We start from the raw sequence: 19,957 nt of genomic DNA on the forward strand, positions 1-19,957 counted from the left end.
AAAAAGTAAATTTGTGTTTTGCATTAGCATGAGTAAAAATGGGTTGAGAAAACAGGATATTTCTGTGGTGATATAGATGCATAAAAGTAATACAATACACTAAGGACTCTGTCTTGAAATACTACACACATTCATTATAAAAGTAGCTGCCAACAGCCTGGAGAAGGTGGTTCTACTTTTTGGACAACCAGTACGAGACTGCACGACAACTGTCATAATTAGTATCTTACCAGCTCTGAAGCACACATGTAAGTATTACAGTAAGTTCTCCTGTATTGAGTCTGACAAACCTGAAATACTACATGCAGATTACAGGCAACACTAATTAAGAGAATGCAATTGTTTAATATTTATTGTTGGTTTCTCACAACTGTGGCAACGGATTAACTTTAAACTATATGTTGCTGCAAGTTGTGGTGCTAGCAATATGGTATGGTGGTTAGTGTTACTGATTCGCATGCTGCAGGTTGTCAGTTCAAAACTGAATACCAACAATTATTTGTTATGTAGAAGTTATAATTTCTGGAATGTTCTAGAAATATCTTATGTGTATAATGTTTGTATACTCCAGAATATTTTATGTTTGTTTAATAGCTGCACTCTCCATCAGGAAGTAATTTCTGTTGCAGCTGTATGCTAGTGTTCATAATAAACATGCTTTCAGTGCTAAGTATTGTACTTCATTAATGACCCTACTTTGGAACTGAACTTGAGTCTGGTTTCAATGTTTGGTGGAGGCACTGGGCACTTTAAAACATCTACATCACAGTGACTCCAATTAAGAAATGTAAAAGCTGTCACATACATGGACAGGAACCAGAGTACAAGCAAATACACCATTCCCATGGACCATATATTCAGAAAACCAATGGATTCCAAGCCAGTAGCAAGTCAGCTGCACATTAGGCATCCATCAGTGTTGTCTGTAGGTGCTGGTCAAAATCTGATGACATGGCTGAAAAGATTTGACCAAATCACCAAGTAAAACAGATGGGATGACATGATATGTTTGGCAAATGTGTACTTTCACTTGGAGGACACAGTCCAGCAGTGGTTTGAGAATGATGAAGAGACCTGAGATAAAGTCCAGACCAAACTGAAGAAAGCATTTGGCAATAATCAATAGCAATTTCGCTTAGCAGAAAATAACTGAAGAACAGGGCTCAATGTCATGGCAAAATGACAGTCATACATACAGAATGTTTTGGCCCTTAGCAACATTATGAATCCAAATATGACAGAAGCGAACAAAACCTTACGTTTGATGAAAGGAGTTGCAACATTCATATACCAAGCTCATCTGGTAAAGAATATCACAACACAGAATAATTCATCATGTGGTGCCAGTGCATCAAGGAAATGCAATGGGAGAGAGATGGATGAAAGAATATGGTGGAAATAATAGAGAATGATGAGAAGAGGTGTTATTGATCTTTGGTATTAAACTCCACCTCCAGTCGAATGCATGATGATGAATGGACTCTGCCAAGTATGGTCAAATGACAACCCAGCTGTTGTGCGCTACTAACTAATGTTCGACAACTATTATGCTGTAAGATATCAACTATTACATAAGTTCTATTCACGCCAGTCCACTGCAGATGATTATAGTCAACCTGTGAGCCTACACTCATCACTACACCATGAATGAGGTTACTCACGTATATGCCATAGCTGTTAAGCGTACCTGCTGCTCACCTAGCCGCCAAGCTCAGGAAAACTAAGCAAGATCACATCTATGGAAGTGTAGCCCCTTGAAAATCCTCCGTGGATGACAGGAATGCTCAATGAAGGCCAAGCAGTCTGGGTGCCAGTTGACTCAGGGGCTTCTTTTTCTGTAATATCAAGCACTTATCACTGTCATCTAAAGAAGGCATTGGTCCATGATGCAAAAGGAATTGTGTAGAAGGTTGTAAATGGGAAAAGTCCAGGTGACATGAACACGCATTGCAAGAAAAACTATCAATGACACAACATGACCCTTCGAATTTGTTGTTTTAACAGAAAGTAGTTGTGGTTATTCTTGGATGCAACTTCTTGCAGGCATCACAAAGATCAGAGCTCTAGAGTGATGAAGCTATTCCAACAAACACATGTAACAACATGTGGTTGTTTGATGATGAAAACATTGATATCCTGCTACCATCATTGAGATGAGTTCCAGTTATCAATTGGAACACACTGTTAAACTGTGAACCTTTTTTTGATTGGTTGATTACAAAAGGCTACGTAGGTTCACTCAAGAAATCTGTATGTCAGTGGGTGGGCAAGCATTGTGGGTGGGCAAGTAGAACTTTGAATCATTAACTGTCAATTCACCTCTAAAAGTATCTGCAGAGGGACCGCCGAACCAATCCAGGAAAGAAAGCTTAGTGTCACTGATGAAAACTCATACTCCATTACCACAACAGGGAACACAGGTGATGAAGCTACTATCAAACTGCCAACAGAGGTGAGCAATAGCAATGACACGTCAATTTTTTGATGCGTTCATAGTCCATAGTGGAGAAAAGACAGCCCATAATAAAACACAATACCAACACTGGGGATCATCCACCAATTATCCAGTGATCATATAAAGTTTTGTCAGCTGAATGATGGGTAATACTGGAAGATGTGGAGAAGATGCTGCTAGATGACATCATTTAACCTTCACAAAGTCCTTGATCCTCTTCGGTAGTCCTTGTGAAGAAGGATGGCATATGGTATTTCTTTATCAACTACCAATCATGTGACAAAATCACAAAGAAAGATGTCCATCTATGGCCATCATGCTTTGATGTACAGGTGGAAAAATTCTCTTTCAAGCCTGCCTGCCCATCTCAATTGCAACCTTTAAAGAAACTTAAACAGCCGCCATGGAGACACAAGAGTACTGGTGTACTGAAGCACAGTGGTTAAAGCAGATCAGCTTGGGTTTCCACAAGCCTATGGAAGCTTCATGGGACCAGTTCAGCCTGCTGCACCTAACAACAGGTTGTGCTATCAATGCGACAAGACTAGCCAGGTATATGTTTGCACAGGTAGTTTCACTGCAGTTCATTTATCATAATAATGGGAGCACCAAAACAAACAAACCAAACTTAAAGGCAACTGAGGAGAAATTACGAACTAGGAAATACGTACCAGTCACGAAATGGAGCCCAAGCCCAGCAGGGGAAATGTTGTCATGTGTTTATAAAGCAACTTCAAATAAATTAGTAGGTGTCTCACATTGCAGATTGTGTAAAAAGTTACTAAACATTCATTTGGAAACCTCGAGTGTGTTACAACATTTCTGTAAATCTGACCAGTAGTTTACACACTCCAGAAAAATTTTGAAAGAGGACAAAGACTTAGTGGCTGATGATGTGTGGAAATGTGTGCTAAGGACTTGAGGCATTCTAAATTTAAGGCAAACATTAAATGAAATAGGAAAGAAATACGGCTCAGTGGATATTAAAAACCACATTGTACTGGTATGCAACATAGTACGAAGACAGCTTAGTATGAAAGAAAAGCTTCTCTTTCAGACATGCACTTCTTACATTAACATAATATGAAAAACAAACTTAATGTTTACTAAAATGCACTAGAGGAATTGAGATTGAACTATTTTAGCCACTTAGAATATATTCAGCAAACTCAAAGTACAAATCCTGGAAAAATAATTAAAAGTGGTATAACTGGGGTCATATTTGGCTTTAACATTAAGGTAACAGTAAATAGACTTCCTAAACCTTACTTTAGTTGGCTTTGCGGTATAATAGACATCTTCAGAGGTTTTCCTGGAATGAGGCACAAGAAAGATCTTTCCTTATCCTTAAGAAGGTGCTAACATCTTTTCCAGTTCTGGCATTGTATGACGAGAATGCCAATACAGAACTTATCAAAGACAATAGTGGTTTTGGAGCAGGGGCAGTTCTAGTAGGTCTGGGAAGATGCTGAAAAGGTGATAGCTTATTTATCAAGAGTACTTTTTAAGTCTGAGAATAACTGCTTTACAGCTTAGAAGAAGTGCTTTGCAGTTGTTTGGGTCACCAACAAGTTCTAGCAGAATTTATTTGGCAAACCATTCACTGTTGTGTTGGATGACCATTCCGTAAGCTGGCTGGCTAGCCTGAAAGATCTGTCGGGTCAACTGGTGAGATGGCAATGATGCTTCAGGAGTACAACATCACAATAGCATACAAAAATGAATGCAAACGCTGAGGGCACTGACTGCCTTTCAAGAAATCCTTTGGCAGAACACAGCAGCATGGATAAAATCTCAATCATCACCACATGAAATCACATTGCTGCTGAACAGAGGGAAGATCCAGCATTTCTGAAAACCACAGAATCCTGGAGAATGAGGAACTCACCAAAAGAGGATTCCAGATGATAAACGGAACATTGTGAGACTATGACTTGATGGTGTGGAAATAGCTGTTCATGACCCTAGCTCATTTTTGGCTTAGTATTTTCATGACGCTCCAACATCTAGTCACCTGGAATTTGTGAAGACTCTAGACAAAATCATATGCAGATATCACTGGCCAGGTCTCTACCAGTCCATTACATACTATATGAGCCACTGTAAGAAATGCCAATAATGAAAGCACATGCCATGATTATCTCCTACCCTGCCTGCAGCAGCATCATCCCACTGAACTGGAATTGACCTCTCAGGGATGTTTCTAAAGTTGACAAATGATAATTGATGGGTAGTGTGGTGTCACAGCCAGACACCACACTTGCTAGTTGGTAGCCTTTAAATCGGCCGCGGTCCGTTAATATACGTTGGACCCGCGTGTCGCCACTATCAGTGATTGCAGACCGAGCGCCGCCACACGGCAGGTCTAGAGACACTTCCTAGCACTCGCCCCAGTGGTACAGCCGACTTTGCTAGCGATGGTCCACTGACAAAATACGCTCTCATTTGCCGAGACGATAGTTAGCATAGCCTTCAGCTACGTCATTTGCTACGACCTAGCAAGGCGCCATTACCAGTTACTATTGATGCTGTAAAACATGTACTGTCAAGAGCGATGTTCACCATTTATGGATTAAGTATTCCAAAGCTACGTCCTTTTTTGCTAGTCTAATTTCCTTGACCTGTTCCAGACCTCACGCCAGCCTGCGTGAGCTAAAATGCGTGCCTTTCGGCTTCCTCTCGTACAGGGTTGGCTCTCTTGCCAATCCACAACAGGTAGTAGTCTGTGCTGACTGTCTCACCTCCTATGCTGTCATCAAAGCTGCGCTTACTGCTGGAGCTCTGAAAATTGAAAGTTCCTTGTAGAAGATGTCATGGCGAAGTACAGAGCACCTCATGTAATGATCAGTGATCATGAAAAAGTTTTCCAGTCAAAACTAATATCACAGGTAATTTCACATTGCAACATCATCCACAGGATGACAACTGCCTACAATTCATAGACAAATTGCCTCACACAATGCTTTACACAATGCTTTAATAAAACACTGGCAGATACGCATCCAACGCAGAAAAGCAAGACACTAACCGCTACACACCATTATTTCTGTTCTATGGTCATGATGCCATAACAACAATGGATACACTGCTCCCTTTTTAATCAGACAACAGTCCAGATGACTAACTAAACAGCTCATCACCAAGACCAAAGAAGCAAGACAGCTGGCTTGCATAGGAACGTTGCACGCCCTGGAGAAAGACTGAGAGCACTATAACACCAAGCATTGGTCAGGGAGATAGAGCCTAGGAGACTTAGTATGGATTTTTATGCTGTGGGGAAAGTGGGACTACCAAAAATGTCACTGAAGTGCTACTTTGAGCCATGTACTTCATTGCCTGTTGACCATCACATATGAAGTTGAGGATTATGACCCATCATAAAAAGACGAAAGCACAGAGACATCATCCATATACTCCATATGAAGACAGTCTAGAGGCTCAGAGCGATGATCGGAGTTTAGAAGACCCACTTGAGACTGTGAAGCTTTAATACTCATCATACTAAAAAGGATGTAATGACAGGAACAGAACACAAGGATCTGCCAACACTGCCAGAACCACTGAAAAGATCTGCATCCAGGGTGGAACAATGCCATGTGCTGTGATGCTACAGTGTGGCGTAAATGTTACCATCACTGGCTAGTGTGCTGTGGGTCACCAGTTCAAACCCAGCCACCAGCAGTTATTTGCTATTTAGAATTTTTCAAAGGTTCTTGAAATATATTTGTAATGCTTGCATTTTCTGGAATATTCAGTGTTTATACAAACAGCTGCACTCTGCATCAGGATGTCATTTCTGTCTGGCTGTACATTGGCATTCATAATAAACATACTTTCAGTTCAGCACTTGATTGATGACCCTGCTTTGGATTTGGACTTGTGTGCCATTTCTATATGAAAATATGGCTATTTCAGCTGTTAGTACACCATCTTTAGTAAAATAGGTGAATAGTACACACAAGAATAAACGTACGTGGCTGGGAAATTTAGTCATACAGCATGACTGTTGTTAAGCGTGATACTTAAAACAGTTTTTTTTTCCTTCAAAATTTTGATTAAATGTGATGTACAGTTCTTTATCGGCAGCTGTTATATATGATTGGTGCCAGTTACTTAGCAGAAAGACAGTAATTTTGCAGTGATGTGACACTTTTATTCCAAGAAAGTAGATGGCAGGCAGGTACAAACTACATTGAAGGCAGTTCATAGTTAATCTGCACTAGCATTCAAGACAGTTTATTAACAGGTAAATGTATATAAATGTTGTCATAAGAACAGGGCTAATTTAGCACATTCCTGACGACCAAATGAAGTTTCTTCTGAACAAATGAACAGATAAATTAAGCACCTTTTATCAAAAGACACACAATATCTAGAATTAAGTTCTTGGTATGAAGAAACTGTGTTTGAACAGATCTTGTGTTTCTTTTGTTTGGGCTAAAATTATTTGAGTAAGAATATTTCAAAACTGAGCTTGGCATGTCAGCCACTGAGATGACTAAATTGTTTTTGAAATAGCTCTCTGTAGACCTAATACCCAACATCTGACTCATATGATCAGTACTGTTTTCTTTCAAAGTATACCTTGGAAAGAAGAAATTTCCATTGAATAAAGATTTTTATCAGAATTCTCAATCTATCCTAGGTTAGGTTCAATACAAACTATTTCAGTAAACATTGACTTGATTTCTGTTTGAAACATTGATAAATACCTGTAGTCATGATCTTCATCAGCAGTCTTTAATTGTGTACCTCTACATATTTTTAACAGACCTGCCAACTCTGCTAGTGATTGGTTGACATGTGATGTTACTTTGTACTGTTAGCAACAATTTTGGTTTGCTACATTTCACTGGGGTGTGCCTATGTGTGGATTATGAATTTTACATTCTAGTCTTGTGATTTTTCTATATACACTGAAAGAATGTGCCCCATCACAATAGTGACACTCTGTATAATCCTAATACAGAAATAAAAATACAGGTAACTTTCCAACTTCCCTTCTTTTCATTCTTCAGTCCATTAAAAATATTTATGGTCAGTATTTTTGTACATGGCTGCACTACAGCAATGGTCAGAGACCAGGAAATGAATCCAAGGCAGCCAATCAATTGCAACAGAAGGTAGTTTTATTCTAAGGTTAAATAAAATCACCTTTCTTTGAACTGGTTTGATGCTTTGGGTTCATTTACTTATTTATGATCAGTTCATTTTTTTCTCACCTATAACTCAACCATCGGGTTCTCAGATGTGTAACATTGTTGTCACTTCCTGTGTCTCTTATCATTTACATGTTGGTCCTCCTAAAAGCCATGCGCGAAAATGCAATTTTTCATGTGCCAACATTTTCCGAGCAATGTGAATAGGAACCTTTCCCCTTAACCCAGATCTCCAGAATGGCTCTCTCACTGGGTAGGTTGGACAGTCACAAGAGGAAGCAGCATAATCACCCTTGCAGTTGATACAGTGTGGGGATGGAGATGGAAACTCACCCTCATGAGCGTCCCTGCCACAGGTTACGCATTTGTCTCCATTTTCATGAGCTTCACAGGTATGGTTGTAGTGCTGATATTTATAGCAATGTCTGGGATTCGAGATATATGATCTGACAATAATAGCTTCGAAGCCAGCCTTAGTTTTTGGTAGAAGTACCACATGGTCAAATGTGAGGAATAAAATGTGGTTTGGCACTAATTCATAACATGGTGAACTGCAGTCACTCCCTTCTCAGTGAGATGGGCTATTATTTCCACCTCCGCCAGGCCATCAATCACAGAACTCAAGAATGTGGTAGGTCTCTACTTTATCAGGATAGGTGTGGAAAAGTGTTGCATTGAGCAGTTTCTGTGTCTATAAAATGCTATCCATCTCCAAAAGCAAGGTCCCATGATGCAACTGAGAGCAGAACTTCACAGGACCAGCAATGGCATCTACACCCTTATGAATAACCAATGATTTAACTGTCATGAAACTGTGGCCATCTTCTGTGTGTAACACCATGAGGTATCCAGGTGCAGCTGCGAGAGCCAGTGGTTCTTTCATCTCAATCCATTTATGTTCTAGAGACAGGGAACTCATCACGGAGAAATCTCCCATGATTGCTAGCATCTCTGACGGCCCACTCCTTCCTGCTGGGGACCCACCTCAGGTGGGGCTCACCTGCGTTAGGTGACTGTCCACACCTCTGGTCACACCTCCCATACACCAGACAGACGGACCAATCGACATAGAGGAAGGTACCAGCTCGGTCAATCATCCCCCTCTGGGTCTGGCCTTTTACCAGTGTGTAGTGTATGTATGAGCCCTACTTGTATGGGATTTCCCAGTCACTTTTCATGCATCTAAAACACGTGAGCTGTCCTTCAGGAATGCACAGGGAGGAAGAAGAAGAAAAGGAAAAAGAGAGACCTCAAATACCAAAGGGAAGGAAGTGTAAGAAAAGGAAGGACAGACAATGAAAGATGTGTGGACAGGGCAAATCCATACACAGTTTTACCAAGAACTTTGGTTTTCTGATGAAGGCACATGACTCAATCCCAAGAGAGGGGAAATGGATAGCATGAGGACAGATATGCAGTGCAGAAAGGGAAGTAGCACTGCAAAGGCTGGGCCCCGTGGTAGCCAAGTGTACGCACGCGCACACGCGTGCACACACACACACACACACACACACACACACACACACACACACACACCAAATAGTGGTGAGCCTCCCGGCAGGTCAAAAGTAGACTGTATCCAACTCACCAAAAGTTGAAAACTGCCATCCTAGTGGAGAAAAAAACCTCTACGAGCATATTCTTTTTTTTTTCTTCTACAGCTATTCTTTCCTTCCTGAACTATTCAGACCAAGCTGCATATAGCAATTTCTGTCTTTAAAGTATTTTCATGATAAGCTGCCCTTTGAGGATCTGATTATTATCTGCATCTTGTGTCTATCTGATTGATCCAGGGAACAAAATAGACAATTGCATAATATGGGAGTCTATGGTGGTAAACAAAACATTAGTAAGACAGATACTGGCTAGAAAGCTTGAAGACTGACACATTACGATGGCCCACATTGTTACTGGGTCACTCCTGATGTGTGAAAGTTTTTAACCCCATTAATGAAGTAATTAGGGTTAGAGCTAGTGGTTCAATTTCGACACTGCTCCATGGAATCCTTCAGACTTATTGAGTCCATACAGAGCTATGAGAATAAATCGAAAAGGCTGAGATGATCCCATCTCAAGTCCAGTACCTCATCACTGCACTTCCTCATTTGGCTTCGAAGAATTTGCTGTTGTTTCTAACTTAATGCATGTTACATGTGTATTGAAACTGAGTAACTGAAATATAATCTGGTCACCTCTGTATGGTTTATGATGCTTCAGATGAACACTGTCCTTCACCATAATTCCTGTAATTCCACAGCCACATCCTCTAAACTTCCACAAGCCACTATTTTCATTGCCCTCTTGTCAGTATCAGTTGTCACTCAAGGTGGTCTTCAACACTTTCTGTAGTAACAAACAAGTCTGAAATTGTGCTATAAAGCATATCACACACACAGTCACTTCCTCATATTAACAGACTGTTTGAAATAAATCAAAGATGAGCACCTTATCAAACACTAAAATAGTAATAATTTAACTATGAGCACAACCTGTTATGTCATTCTGACATTCAATGCACTGCTGAACTCTAGAAAGTTTCCATACCTTTATTTGATGTGTAAAAATCAGCATATGTTAGCAACAAATCACACACTTTCATGCAAACCATGTCAAACAAGAAACACCAACATGCTGGAGTGATAATATATATGATGAACCATGCTACAAAATGCTCTTGCAGTGCATAATTCCAAGGAGGACTTCATAGACTATGCCCACTTCCTGCAGATATGCTTCAATAAGAAAATTTCCAAGCAGATTAAAAGTGAGAGAATGTGCTGATTGCACCAGGAAATAAGCTAAGGATACTCTCTGTAAAATTTTGTGTAACTCACCCCAAATATCCAGTCTGTGAGCCACCTTCCAATGCTTCCACCAGATATGTCTTCACAGTTCCCAGTCTTTTGTAGTATTAATAATCTTATGACCCTCTCTCCTGTCATAAATGAAGCATCAAAAACCAGTAGGATTCCTTTGTTCCACTTACCAGTTGATGAAATAATAAAAACTGGAACAGGGCTGACATAGGTACAAAATACATCATATGGTTGAACCTATACCTTTGTCATACCTTGTGGAAGTTCTTCAACAACACAAATGACAGATGGGAAATAGGAAAAAGAAAGAGGATATGTAGTTGGTGGGGAGTAGAAGTGACTCTGAATACTGGTTGAGACAGACGCAACTTTCAGAAAAGCGGCGAAAAGTAACAACAGTGGACTAAAAAGATGAGACTCAAATTTTAATTTACTAATGATAAGTTTATTTATTCAGCATATGGCATACATGGTGTTTAAAAATACAGCACAGTTAAATACATGCAGTTATTACTTCAAGTCAATTACATGCAATAAAATCAACTTTACCTACAATAACATAACACTGAGAAGCAAAGATTACATCATCATGTACACTGTCGTATGACAAGTGAAAATACCTGTCCTCTTGCACTCACATTCTTGTACTGTATGTTTGACAGTGAGACCATAGCATGCACACAATTCAGAGACAACAACTTGTTGTCATGTACATGAAGCTTAGAATACATTTTATACATGTTTCATTGTTAGCTAAAACTGGAGAGCAGATCAGGAGATAACCAGACAGATACCCCCGTACTAGCAAATAATATGCATGTAGTTCAAATGTGATTTACGAAGTGTGTTAAAGTTCTAGCACATTCTAATTTTTTTCTGACAGTTGAATGCATTTGGAAGCATGAGCTTGACTTAAAAAAATACAGGCATTCCTTATTTATGCACAAGCAGCAAGGTGACACCACTATCTCGCACACAGGGCTCTTGTTGCACCTGCCAAACTGCACTGCGTTTCTTGTACTGAAAATAGTGACATTTAGTCTACAATGACAGTGTTCACTCATTCATTTTCTTCATTTGCAAGGCATGAAACAACAACTCACATTCACCATCCATTTTGACATGTAGTGGTGGTGTATTGGATGTGCAAAATGTCCACACATGGCCCAACAACCCAAACTAGCCGAATTTGATATAACAGTGAACCAAATCCACAAACCAGCTAGACTATCAATATGATTGTGCACGTGAAGTAAATTATTACTGAGGCCTGTCAATTATGAATGAGATATATCATCTCCAAAGTGCACATTTTCATGTGATCTGTGTGGTACATCCTGTGTGATGAAAAACTTAAAATATCAAAAGTAACTTCTTAGTGGGTGCCTTGGATGCTGTCTGTAAAGACACAAGTCTACACACGTGGTGTACAGTTGTTGCAGGCCTCGGAATATGAGTGTTTAAGCCATATCCAAACAGTTTCATCTTGCATTATATTGCTCAGTTCCCCAGTTTGTATTCTGAATCCATTAACATGCTTTTGAATTCCAGGATCCTTTGTTTATGAGGATGATCTTTAAAATCTCTGTGTCTTGGTACAAAATTTATGTTGGACAGGAAAGGCTAAAGAGTCTGCCGGTAGTTTTCTTGTCAGTGCTTTATTCTGTCTATATTCGTTTCTTCTTATGATATTCCTTTTCAGAGAGGAATGTGTGCTGCCCCAACTACTGACTATGTGTTAACATATTGCTATAATTATTTATGTGAATCAACCAGAGTTTACTGGGCACATTTAATAAGCCAAAAGTGCTTTGAGAGAAGCTATCCGACAGGTACACTTGCACACATAGAAGGCAAAACTTGTATATGTGGACTGCCTCTATGGAAATACATATGCTTTTGGGAACAGCAGTTTTAGAGCTGATGAAATGAATGTTGATTGCAGGAGTTTGTATACCTTTCTGACTTCAGGACGATGTTGTATGTTTTGTCACCTTTAGCTTTGTTACATTTCTCTCCTTCGGCACACAGTGGATAACCACACCTTAACACATTGGAGCCAGCAGCATACTAGATACGTTCACTATGTTTTAATCATAAAATCTGTCGGACATATGTCATACGTTCTTCACTTCCGACTTATTTATTTGTGATTTAAACACATGTTTTATGTTTGTAAGTGGTGAGACTAATTGTTTGGCTTGTCATAAGGGCATTGTTGATGGCTAGTGTGCACCAGTCTCTCGTGAATGGTACCAGTGTTACGTGAACTGTGTGTGTGTGTGTGTGTGTGTGTGTGTGTGTGTGTGTGTGTGTGTGTGTGCGCGCGCGCAGAGTATTGTTGAACGTTGTTTTGTTCTATGCTGGCTGCCATGCTGTGCTACTGTGAGAGTCCTTCCCATGTGTAAAAACATATAAATAGTGAATGTGGCTAACAGATGTTGCTTGTCTAACTTAGAAATTGAAGAACTCTTGAACAATAGCTCAGAACTTGATGATCTTCGGACAACATTGGCGATTTTTCAGAAGACGACGATGACTCGTGAGCTGCAGAGTGAAATCTGTACTGCTGATAGAATCGATGGTAGTGAATATGAAGAAGCTAATACACAAGTTTCTATTAGTCAGGTTTGTCATTCAGTTCAACAGCCTGCCCTTCATAACGAAAGGCATCATTTTGATGCACTCCCTGAATTACCTCTGTTTGAAAAAACGAGTGGAATTTAGGTTCCTGTTGATACATTATCAACAGAACTGGACTGTTTGTTGCAATGTTTTGGTCACAGCATGTTTCTAAAAGTAAAGTCAGAGACAAATATATACTCCAGACTGCTAGTCCAGCACTATGTCAATTGTGGAGGTACTTACAGACACTGCACCCCCATCCTCTCACTATTTTAGAAGGTCAGGAATCACTAGTGACCTGCCCTGGGTTTGTGCGGGTAACACTAAGCATCTACAGTTGGACAATTTGTCTGGCATGGTGATAAGTTATATACACAAACCTTTTTCACGAATACTGGGTAGTGCCACTACACAGTATATCTATCCATGAAAACTATATCAAAATCCGTAAAGTAGTTCCTGAGAGTAGCCTTCAATCCAGACAGAAAAATGCAGTGGGGGACTTTAAATTAGTAATAAGCATAGCTATTATAGGTTTCTTTATTACTTGTTATAACATTATTAATAAAATTCCCCTTGCTGTGAAATTTCCCTGGCCTGTGCAGTCTTTTAGTTTTTTAAGGACTGTACTTGTCTGGTTTGCTAAACCCATATGGGTTAGAAGGGTTGAATTCTGAAGCTTTTTTTTCATTAATTTAATGATTTCAGTGATCTCCTCTAGTCCTCTATGCATTTAGGAATAGATATATTCTGAAGCTTTTTCATCAGTTTAATTGCTTCAGTGGTCACCTCTAAGCCCATAGAATAGGATACCTTTCCAAACGACTTCTTTTCTCACAACAATAAATATATTTTAGCCCATGTGTGTCCTACTGCTTTTTTTTGTTTTCAAGAGTTGCTTGTTTGGGAGGCTGGGAGCTTTTACTCACCAATGCACCAACCAAACCTTTGGAAGTTTTATTGTTACTTCTTCTTATTATGAATATCCATAACATCATCAAGAGTAATGGATTTATGCTGTCCACCCAGCCAGATCCCTGCAAGCCTAAACGAAGTTTGGAAGGCTGTCCACAATCAACCATTTTACTTTAATATTTCTGGGTATATAACTATCCAGAAGGTTGAGGACTCTACCAGTGTAATGATGCAGGCAGTTTAAACCAAATTACCTTAATCAGAAACTCACAATATTTTACTGAAGCTTGCTCACATCTTATAGTATCAAAAAACTGCTGGCACTAACCAGTTCCAAGCTTCAACAAATCAATACCCACTTATTTCTAAGTGAACTCTCAAAGTTGTTGACTATTTAGTACAACTCAAGGAGCACAAACAGCATAGGAATGCTACAGATATACTGTGAATTACAACCCATGGTAATATGTATGGGGTAATTTTTATGGTCTGGAGAATACTATCCCTCAAGAATTTCAAAACCTCACTGAAGTATTTAGTTCTTTCAGTGTACCATGCAGACAAAAATAAGTAAATATTCCACATAACCAACGTGGACTTCATAGATTCAAACCAAAACAAATGGAATCTTCAGAAGTTCACCTTGACTAGTTATGTGAAAAAAAACATAGTTCTTAAGCAAATCAAACAGCATACTGAATTCTTTCAAGAGTCTTGAGCAACCATGACCACACAAGAGCTGTTGAAGATTTGAAGCCACATATTAGTGCAAAGGTGGAAGAATATGAATCCTCAAGGGAACACAATAGTGCTAAAATTTATGAAGCACTTCACTGTCTGAGAACAGATCATAGACTTAACAATATACAAAATGAATAAAGAGATAGCAAAATTTTCAGAGTAACCATCATACTACAAATTAAAGTAAAGAGGACTGTGAGAGGCAACTATCTGTTGAGTCACTTTCATCCTTGACATTTGAAAGGAAGATAAGAATTCAACATTTTGTCAGTGATGATATCACTAGATACTAAGCACAAATTTGGATTGCACATGGATGAGGAAATCATTCATCTCTTTTTCCATAGAATGACTTCAGTTTTTGCCTTATGTGATTTAGACAGATCCTTAATGATGTATAGCTGGATTGCCAGGTGATGATCCGAAGCCCCCTCCATAAATGTTGGACCCTAATGATTTGGTCACTTTGCTAAGTATAGTGTTTGGAACGACTGGTGCTGCAGACAATGGGGACTATCCAAGAGTGAAATATTATTATTCTTCTCACTGCTATTACTCTCTACAACAAGTTTTTGAATGTCACTGAAGTTTTTGCATCTGAAGAAAGAGGCTGCAGACTTTAGCTATACAGAGACTTGAAACATAAGATTCAAAGTGGGTCTGTTGAGGGTAACATTAATTAAAAGTAAATTTTTCTGTAAAGGGTCAACTAAATACTGTTGGGAATTCATCACAAAATTATCACTGGAAAAAAATCTCCAACAGTTCGTTCTACAGTGAAAAGGGACAATAATTAGAATCTAGTGAGGCATTACTGAGTTATTTAAAAGTGTTTTTCTCCTCAAAGATTACAGTCAAGAGGACACTAATAAGTAAAATCACATAAAGGAGAGTTTAGTCTATTATTACAAGTATGACCTATGAGTTAAATCTTTTGCAGTGGAGAAAGTAGAATATGTTACACATTAAATATAAGTTAGCTCTCATGCTAAATGAGCTTCACAATGGTCTTAAAAGAGGCACATTGCTTAATATTTGTAAAACTGCACAGAAATCATTATATCAAGGAAAGAACCAGACTAGGACCATTCTGCTTAATTGGAATAATGGGTAAAATACCATAAAACTTCTCAGTGACAGACTCCCACATAATCACACATTGTATTTGATAAACATACAGAAGTTCAAAATGTGGAGCAGAACTGTTTGTATGCAGCCTATAAAAACATGTTTTGAATTGTGGCTGATATGATCTTCCAGGAGTCTGTGACAATCTCTGATAACCTCCACTGCCCTCACATTTACAGGCTAGTCCATGGTTGCTGTATGATGGTTATCAAGGCTATTATAACCACAGGTGTATCAGTTTTGAAAACTTCAACTTTGGGTTGTCCTTGAGGGTCAGCATGTAGGCACATATTTTAGGTATAAAATATGGAATTATTGGTGATATCCTTCCATTAAAGGAGCAGGGAGGAGGAGATTAGTATTTAACATCCTGTTGACAATGATGTCATTAGAGGCAGAGCACAAGCACGAATTAGGAAAGGATGGAGAAGGAACCATCCTGGCATTTGCCTTAAATTATAAAGGGAAATCAAAGAAAACCTAAATCAGGATGGCCAGATGCGAGTTTGAACCACTGTCCTCCCGAATGCATGTCCAGTGTGTTAATCACAATGCTACCCTGTTGGTCCTTACATAACCAGCATGATGGCTAAGATCTTGGTGCAATAGCTTAAGCTGATTATCTACTCCCACTAGCAGAAAGTATGAAATTGGAAGACAAGATCAGAACTGTTTTGGACAGGTTTACAGGTCAATGTGAATAAACAAAATTTTCATTTGCTCCACTGAAGAAAAAAAATCACTTACCTAAAAGTCAAACAATGGATCTCACATTGCAGACCAGCACAATTAAAAGACACTTACATAAAGCCTTCAGCCACAGCCTCCATCAGTAAAAGAGAGAGACACACAGTTCACACACACAAGCAAGCACATTCATGCACACATGAACACCAACTCCAGCATCTCGGCCCGAAATGTAAATGTCTTTTAATTGTGCCTGTCTGCAACCTGAGGTGTCTGCTTTACTGTAAGCAGTGATCTGTCTTTTCTTACCTAAGAGTTAATTAGAAATCAGTCCTTTGATCATAATAAAGAAATCAAATATAAGCAGAGAAAGTAATGTGAGTTATCTGGATATTCAATTAGACTGAATATGCGGTTCAAATTACTTATTGTGCAACAAGGAGGAGGGTGATATTTATATTTAGCAAACTTATTAGGGTTGAGTAAAGATTCTACGACATATAAAATTATATCATAAGAGTTTACTTGTCTTAGTAGTGTGTGGTCTCATAGAGCCAAAATTGAAAAACCTGTCATGGCTGTGGAAAAGTGCAGCCAAGTATTGCACCAGGAAGTATATGTGCCTTTGGAACATGTCCTACAGATACAGTATTCACAATAATGAGTCTATGTGCTTGGGATCTAACAATAAAACAGCAAACTCTGAATAATTACTCAAAAAAGATATATTTTGAAAATTGGTGAGATCCATACTAGGTCAGCAAACATTTTATCAATCTAGAATTTTTTTTTTAAAATGTGATTTTTTCCGATCAGTGGCAACAGCAAAAGAAAATTTCATCCACTGTATGAAGAACACTGGAGGTATTTCCCGACATCTAAGAGACATTAAATAAGATTGGTTGGTTGTTTTGGGGAAGGAGACCAGACAGCGAGGTCATCGGTCTCATCGGATTAGGGAAGGACGGAGAAAGAAGTCGGCTGTGCACTTTGAAAGGGACCATCCTGGCATTTGCCTGGAGCGATTTAGGGAAATCACAGAAAACCTAAATCAGGATGGCCGGACACAGGATTGAACCGTCGTCCTCCCGAATACAAGTCCAGTGTCTAACCACTGCGCCACCTCGCTCGGTATTTAAATAAGAAACAGTCAACCAACACTTCTCTAACAGACATACTTTTGTTGGATTGCGAGAAGTTAATGTGGGCCACCAGAAGTAATTCCCTACAGCTGAGCTGTAATGCCTAATTACAAATGTGTGAATACAACACAGTCATAATTCAGCCATCTCCTATATGGAAACAAACTTGTTGACACAAGATCCATAGCTCCGTGGGGCACACACCATACTCTCGCAAGTCCCTCAGCTCAGTATAATTGAAACCAAGATTCAGCGGGCCATATCACACACCCCACAAACACACTCCCATGATCCCGTGGCGATGTTCACAGGTCTATGCCAGTTGCCGAACTCTGTGATAAGTGTCACCAAAGAGAAAGAAGTCTGTCATCAGCTGCTGATACCCTCAAAATGCATTTTTGTCTCCATACAGTCTTAGGTGAAATAGGTTCATGGCCACATTTAAATCAGTGGTAATATGACTAACAGTACATCCAATATTGATCACCCTGTATGGCCCTGAGGAGGAGAGACTATGCCTGTTTCTCAGACATCTGAAGTTGTCCTTTGCTGTGGCTTATGCGCGTGAAAAGATTATCTCTGCCATAGCCTACTGAAAATCCATTATGTACTGTTGAGCCCAGAAACCCAAATTATTGTGTAATCCCAAATAGCCTACAGTATACTATGACCCTCCACCTTGCACCATCTTCCATCCCACATTAAAAATCAACGAATTTGTGATGGGGTGCCTACAACAGATCCCTCAGATGTGTCATGCTATAAGCTGCATCTAACCACGACATTAAGGGATCATAGAAGGCATAACTGTAAATGAGAATCTATCCATGATTTTTAGCCATTCAGTTTAATACCATGCACAGAGTTGTAGAGAAGTAGCACATCCAATTTCTGAATCTGAGTAATGAATAATTATGTATCAACAAACATGTCAATCAATCAAACTAAATAGGCACTCACTCTGGGTAAGAAGATAATAGTGACCTTGTTACTATCAAACCCAAGAGAAAAATTGATGGTGAATAGATAAATCTTATGGGTGCTTTCAAATCTCAAAACTGTTGAGAAGAACTTCTGTGCAAGCAAATACCTAAGTCTGTAGCAGCTCCATCTTAGTTAAATAACATCCCACAAAAATATTGTGTACAATACCACCCTGGACTGTAACTGGTTAAGAAACCAGGATGACAATTGGAGGACATCCTCAAATAATGGTCTGGAATGAAATCATCCCTGCCAATTGCACCCACAGCTCCCCTACCACCTTCTATTAAAACCACTGCAATATCCTTATGCCTATAACACACTTAATCATGCTCTCTTACCCCATGGTTCTTACTTGTGAAAGGCCACTCCCTTATAAAACATGCTCCACACACCCTTCCAGTATAAGGTATTCCAATCTGCAAAAAGGAAAACAAATGCTATGAAAGCAGGGGAGCTAGTGAGAACAAAAAAGAACTAGCCAAACTGTAAGTTTTATCTAAAATTTTTAATTGACTTTCACTTTTTTTGTATATTCAGGTGTTGTGAATATAAATAAATAAGCTACAATACAAAATATTTGGTAAACCTGTAATGAATGACCATTGTACATTGTGTACATCAGAAAACCATGTAACACAAAGTGCACAGATATTTACTTCAATGTGTGGGCCCCTTGAAACTTCTTCGTAGCCTCAGTGCTTCTAAACCCCAAAGACAAAGACTGAACTTTTAATATTTAATTGGCTCTTCGTACCTACTAGTGTCTCAATTTACATCAGTTACCTCCCCTTTTGCTTCCTCATTCGTTTTCAAATTATTTCTTACTCCATCTTCTATTTATATTCTGCTTTCCTCCTTTGTTTCTTTATCAACAACTTTCTACAGTATTCCTTCTTCATTTTTGTATTTGTGGGTAATAATTAATAAATCCTCCTTCCTTCTTGTTTCAAAATATTCAGGCTTCAATCTTTCCACATTTGCAATCTGAACTCCAGATTTTGTTTCTGCTTTCTGGATGCTAATAACAGGCATTCTGTATAGGATGTCAACTGAAACCCAAAACTGTCAGCAAATCTTACAGATTGCACTATCATATCACATATTCTGAAACCACAATATTTCTTTTGCATGACTGTAACTTAGTCCCTGTACAAGAGTTTGAAATAAATTTAAAAAAAAACCTATTTAATACGTTTGACACTGTACCTCTATCTCAATGTATTTCAGCTATGTCATTGTTCCAGAGAACACGTCATAATTCTGTTTAACATATACTATGATGAAGTTTTATGTGATAATTGA

The 19,957-nt window shown here is 39.0% G+C and overlaps 1 protein-coding gene across 3 annotated transcripts in view; it reads right to left on the bottom strand.

Moving 5' to 3' along the window:
- LOC126161890 (vitamin K-dependent gamma-carboxylase) overlaps positions 1–19,957 on the bottom strand; it is an 80,844-nt gene that overhangs the window by 53,396 nt on the left and 7,491 nt on the right. The window contains exon 2 of one of the 3 annotated variants that reach the window (XM_049918031.1): positions 19,008–19,071. The exons of 1 other annotated variant lie outside the window; for it this stretch is intronic. In XM_049918031.1, the coding sequence (XP_049773988.1) occupies positions 19,008–19,071 (64 nt within the window). Of the gene's footprint in view, positions 1–9,806; positions 9,958–19,007; positions 19,072–19,957 lie in introns of all 3 variants that reach the window. One more of the 3 variants, XM_049918032.1, reaches the window with a different exon arrangement.

Source organism: Schistocerca cancellata, chromosome 2 (assembly GCF_023864275.1).
Source record: "Schistocerca cancellata isolate TAMUIC-IGC-003103 chromosome 2, iqSchCanc2.1, whole genome shotgun sequence".
Taxonomy (NCBI): domain Eukaryota; kingdom Metazoa; phylum Arthropoda; class Insecta; order Orthoptera; family Acrididae; genus Schistocerca; species Schistocerca cancellata.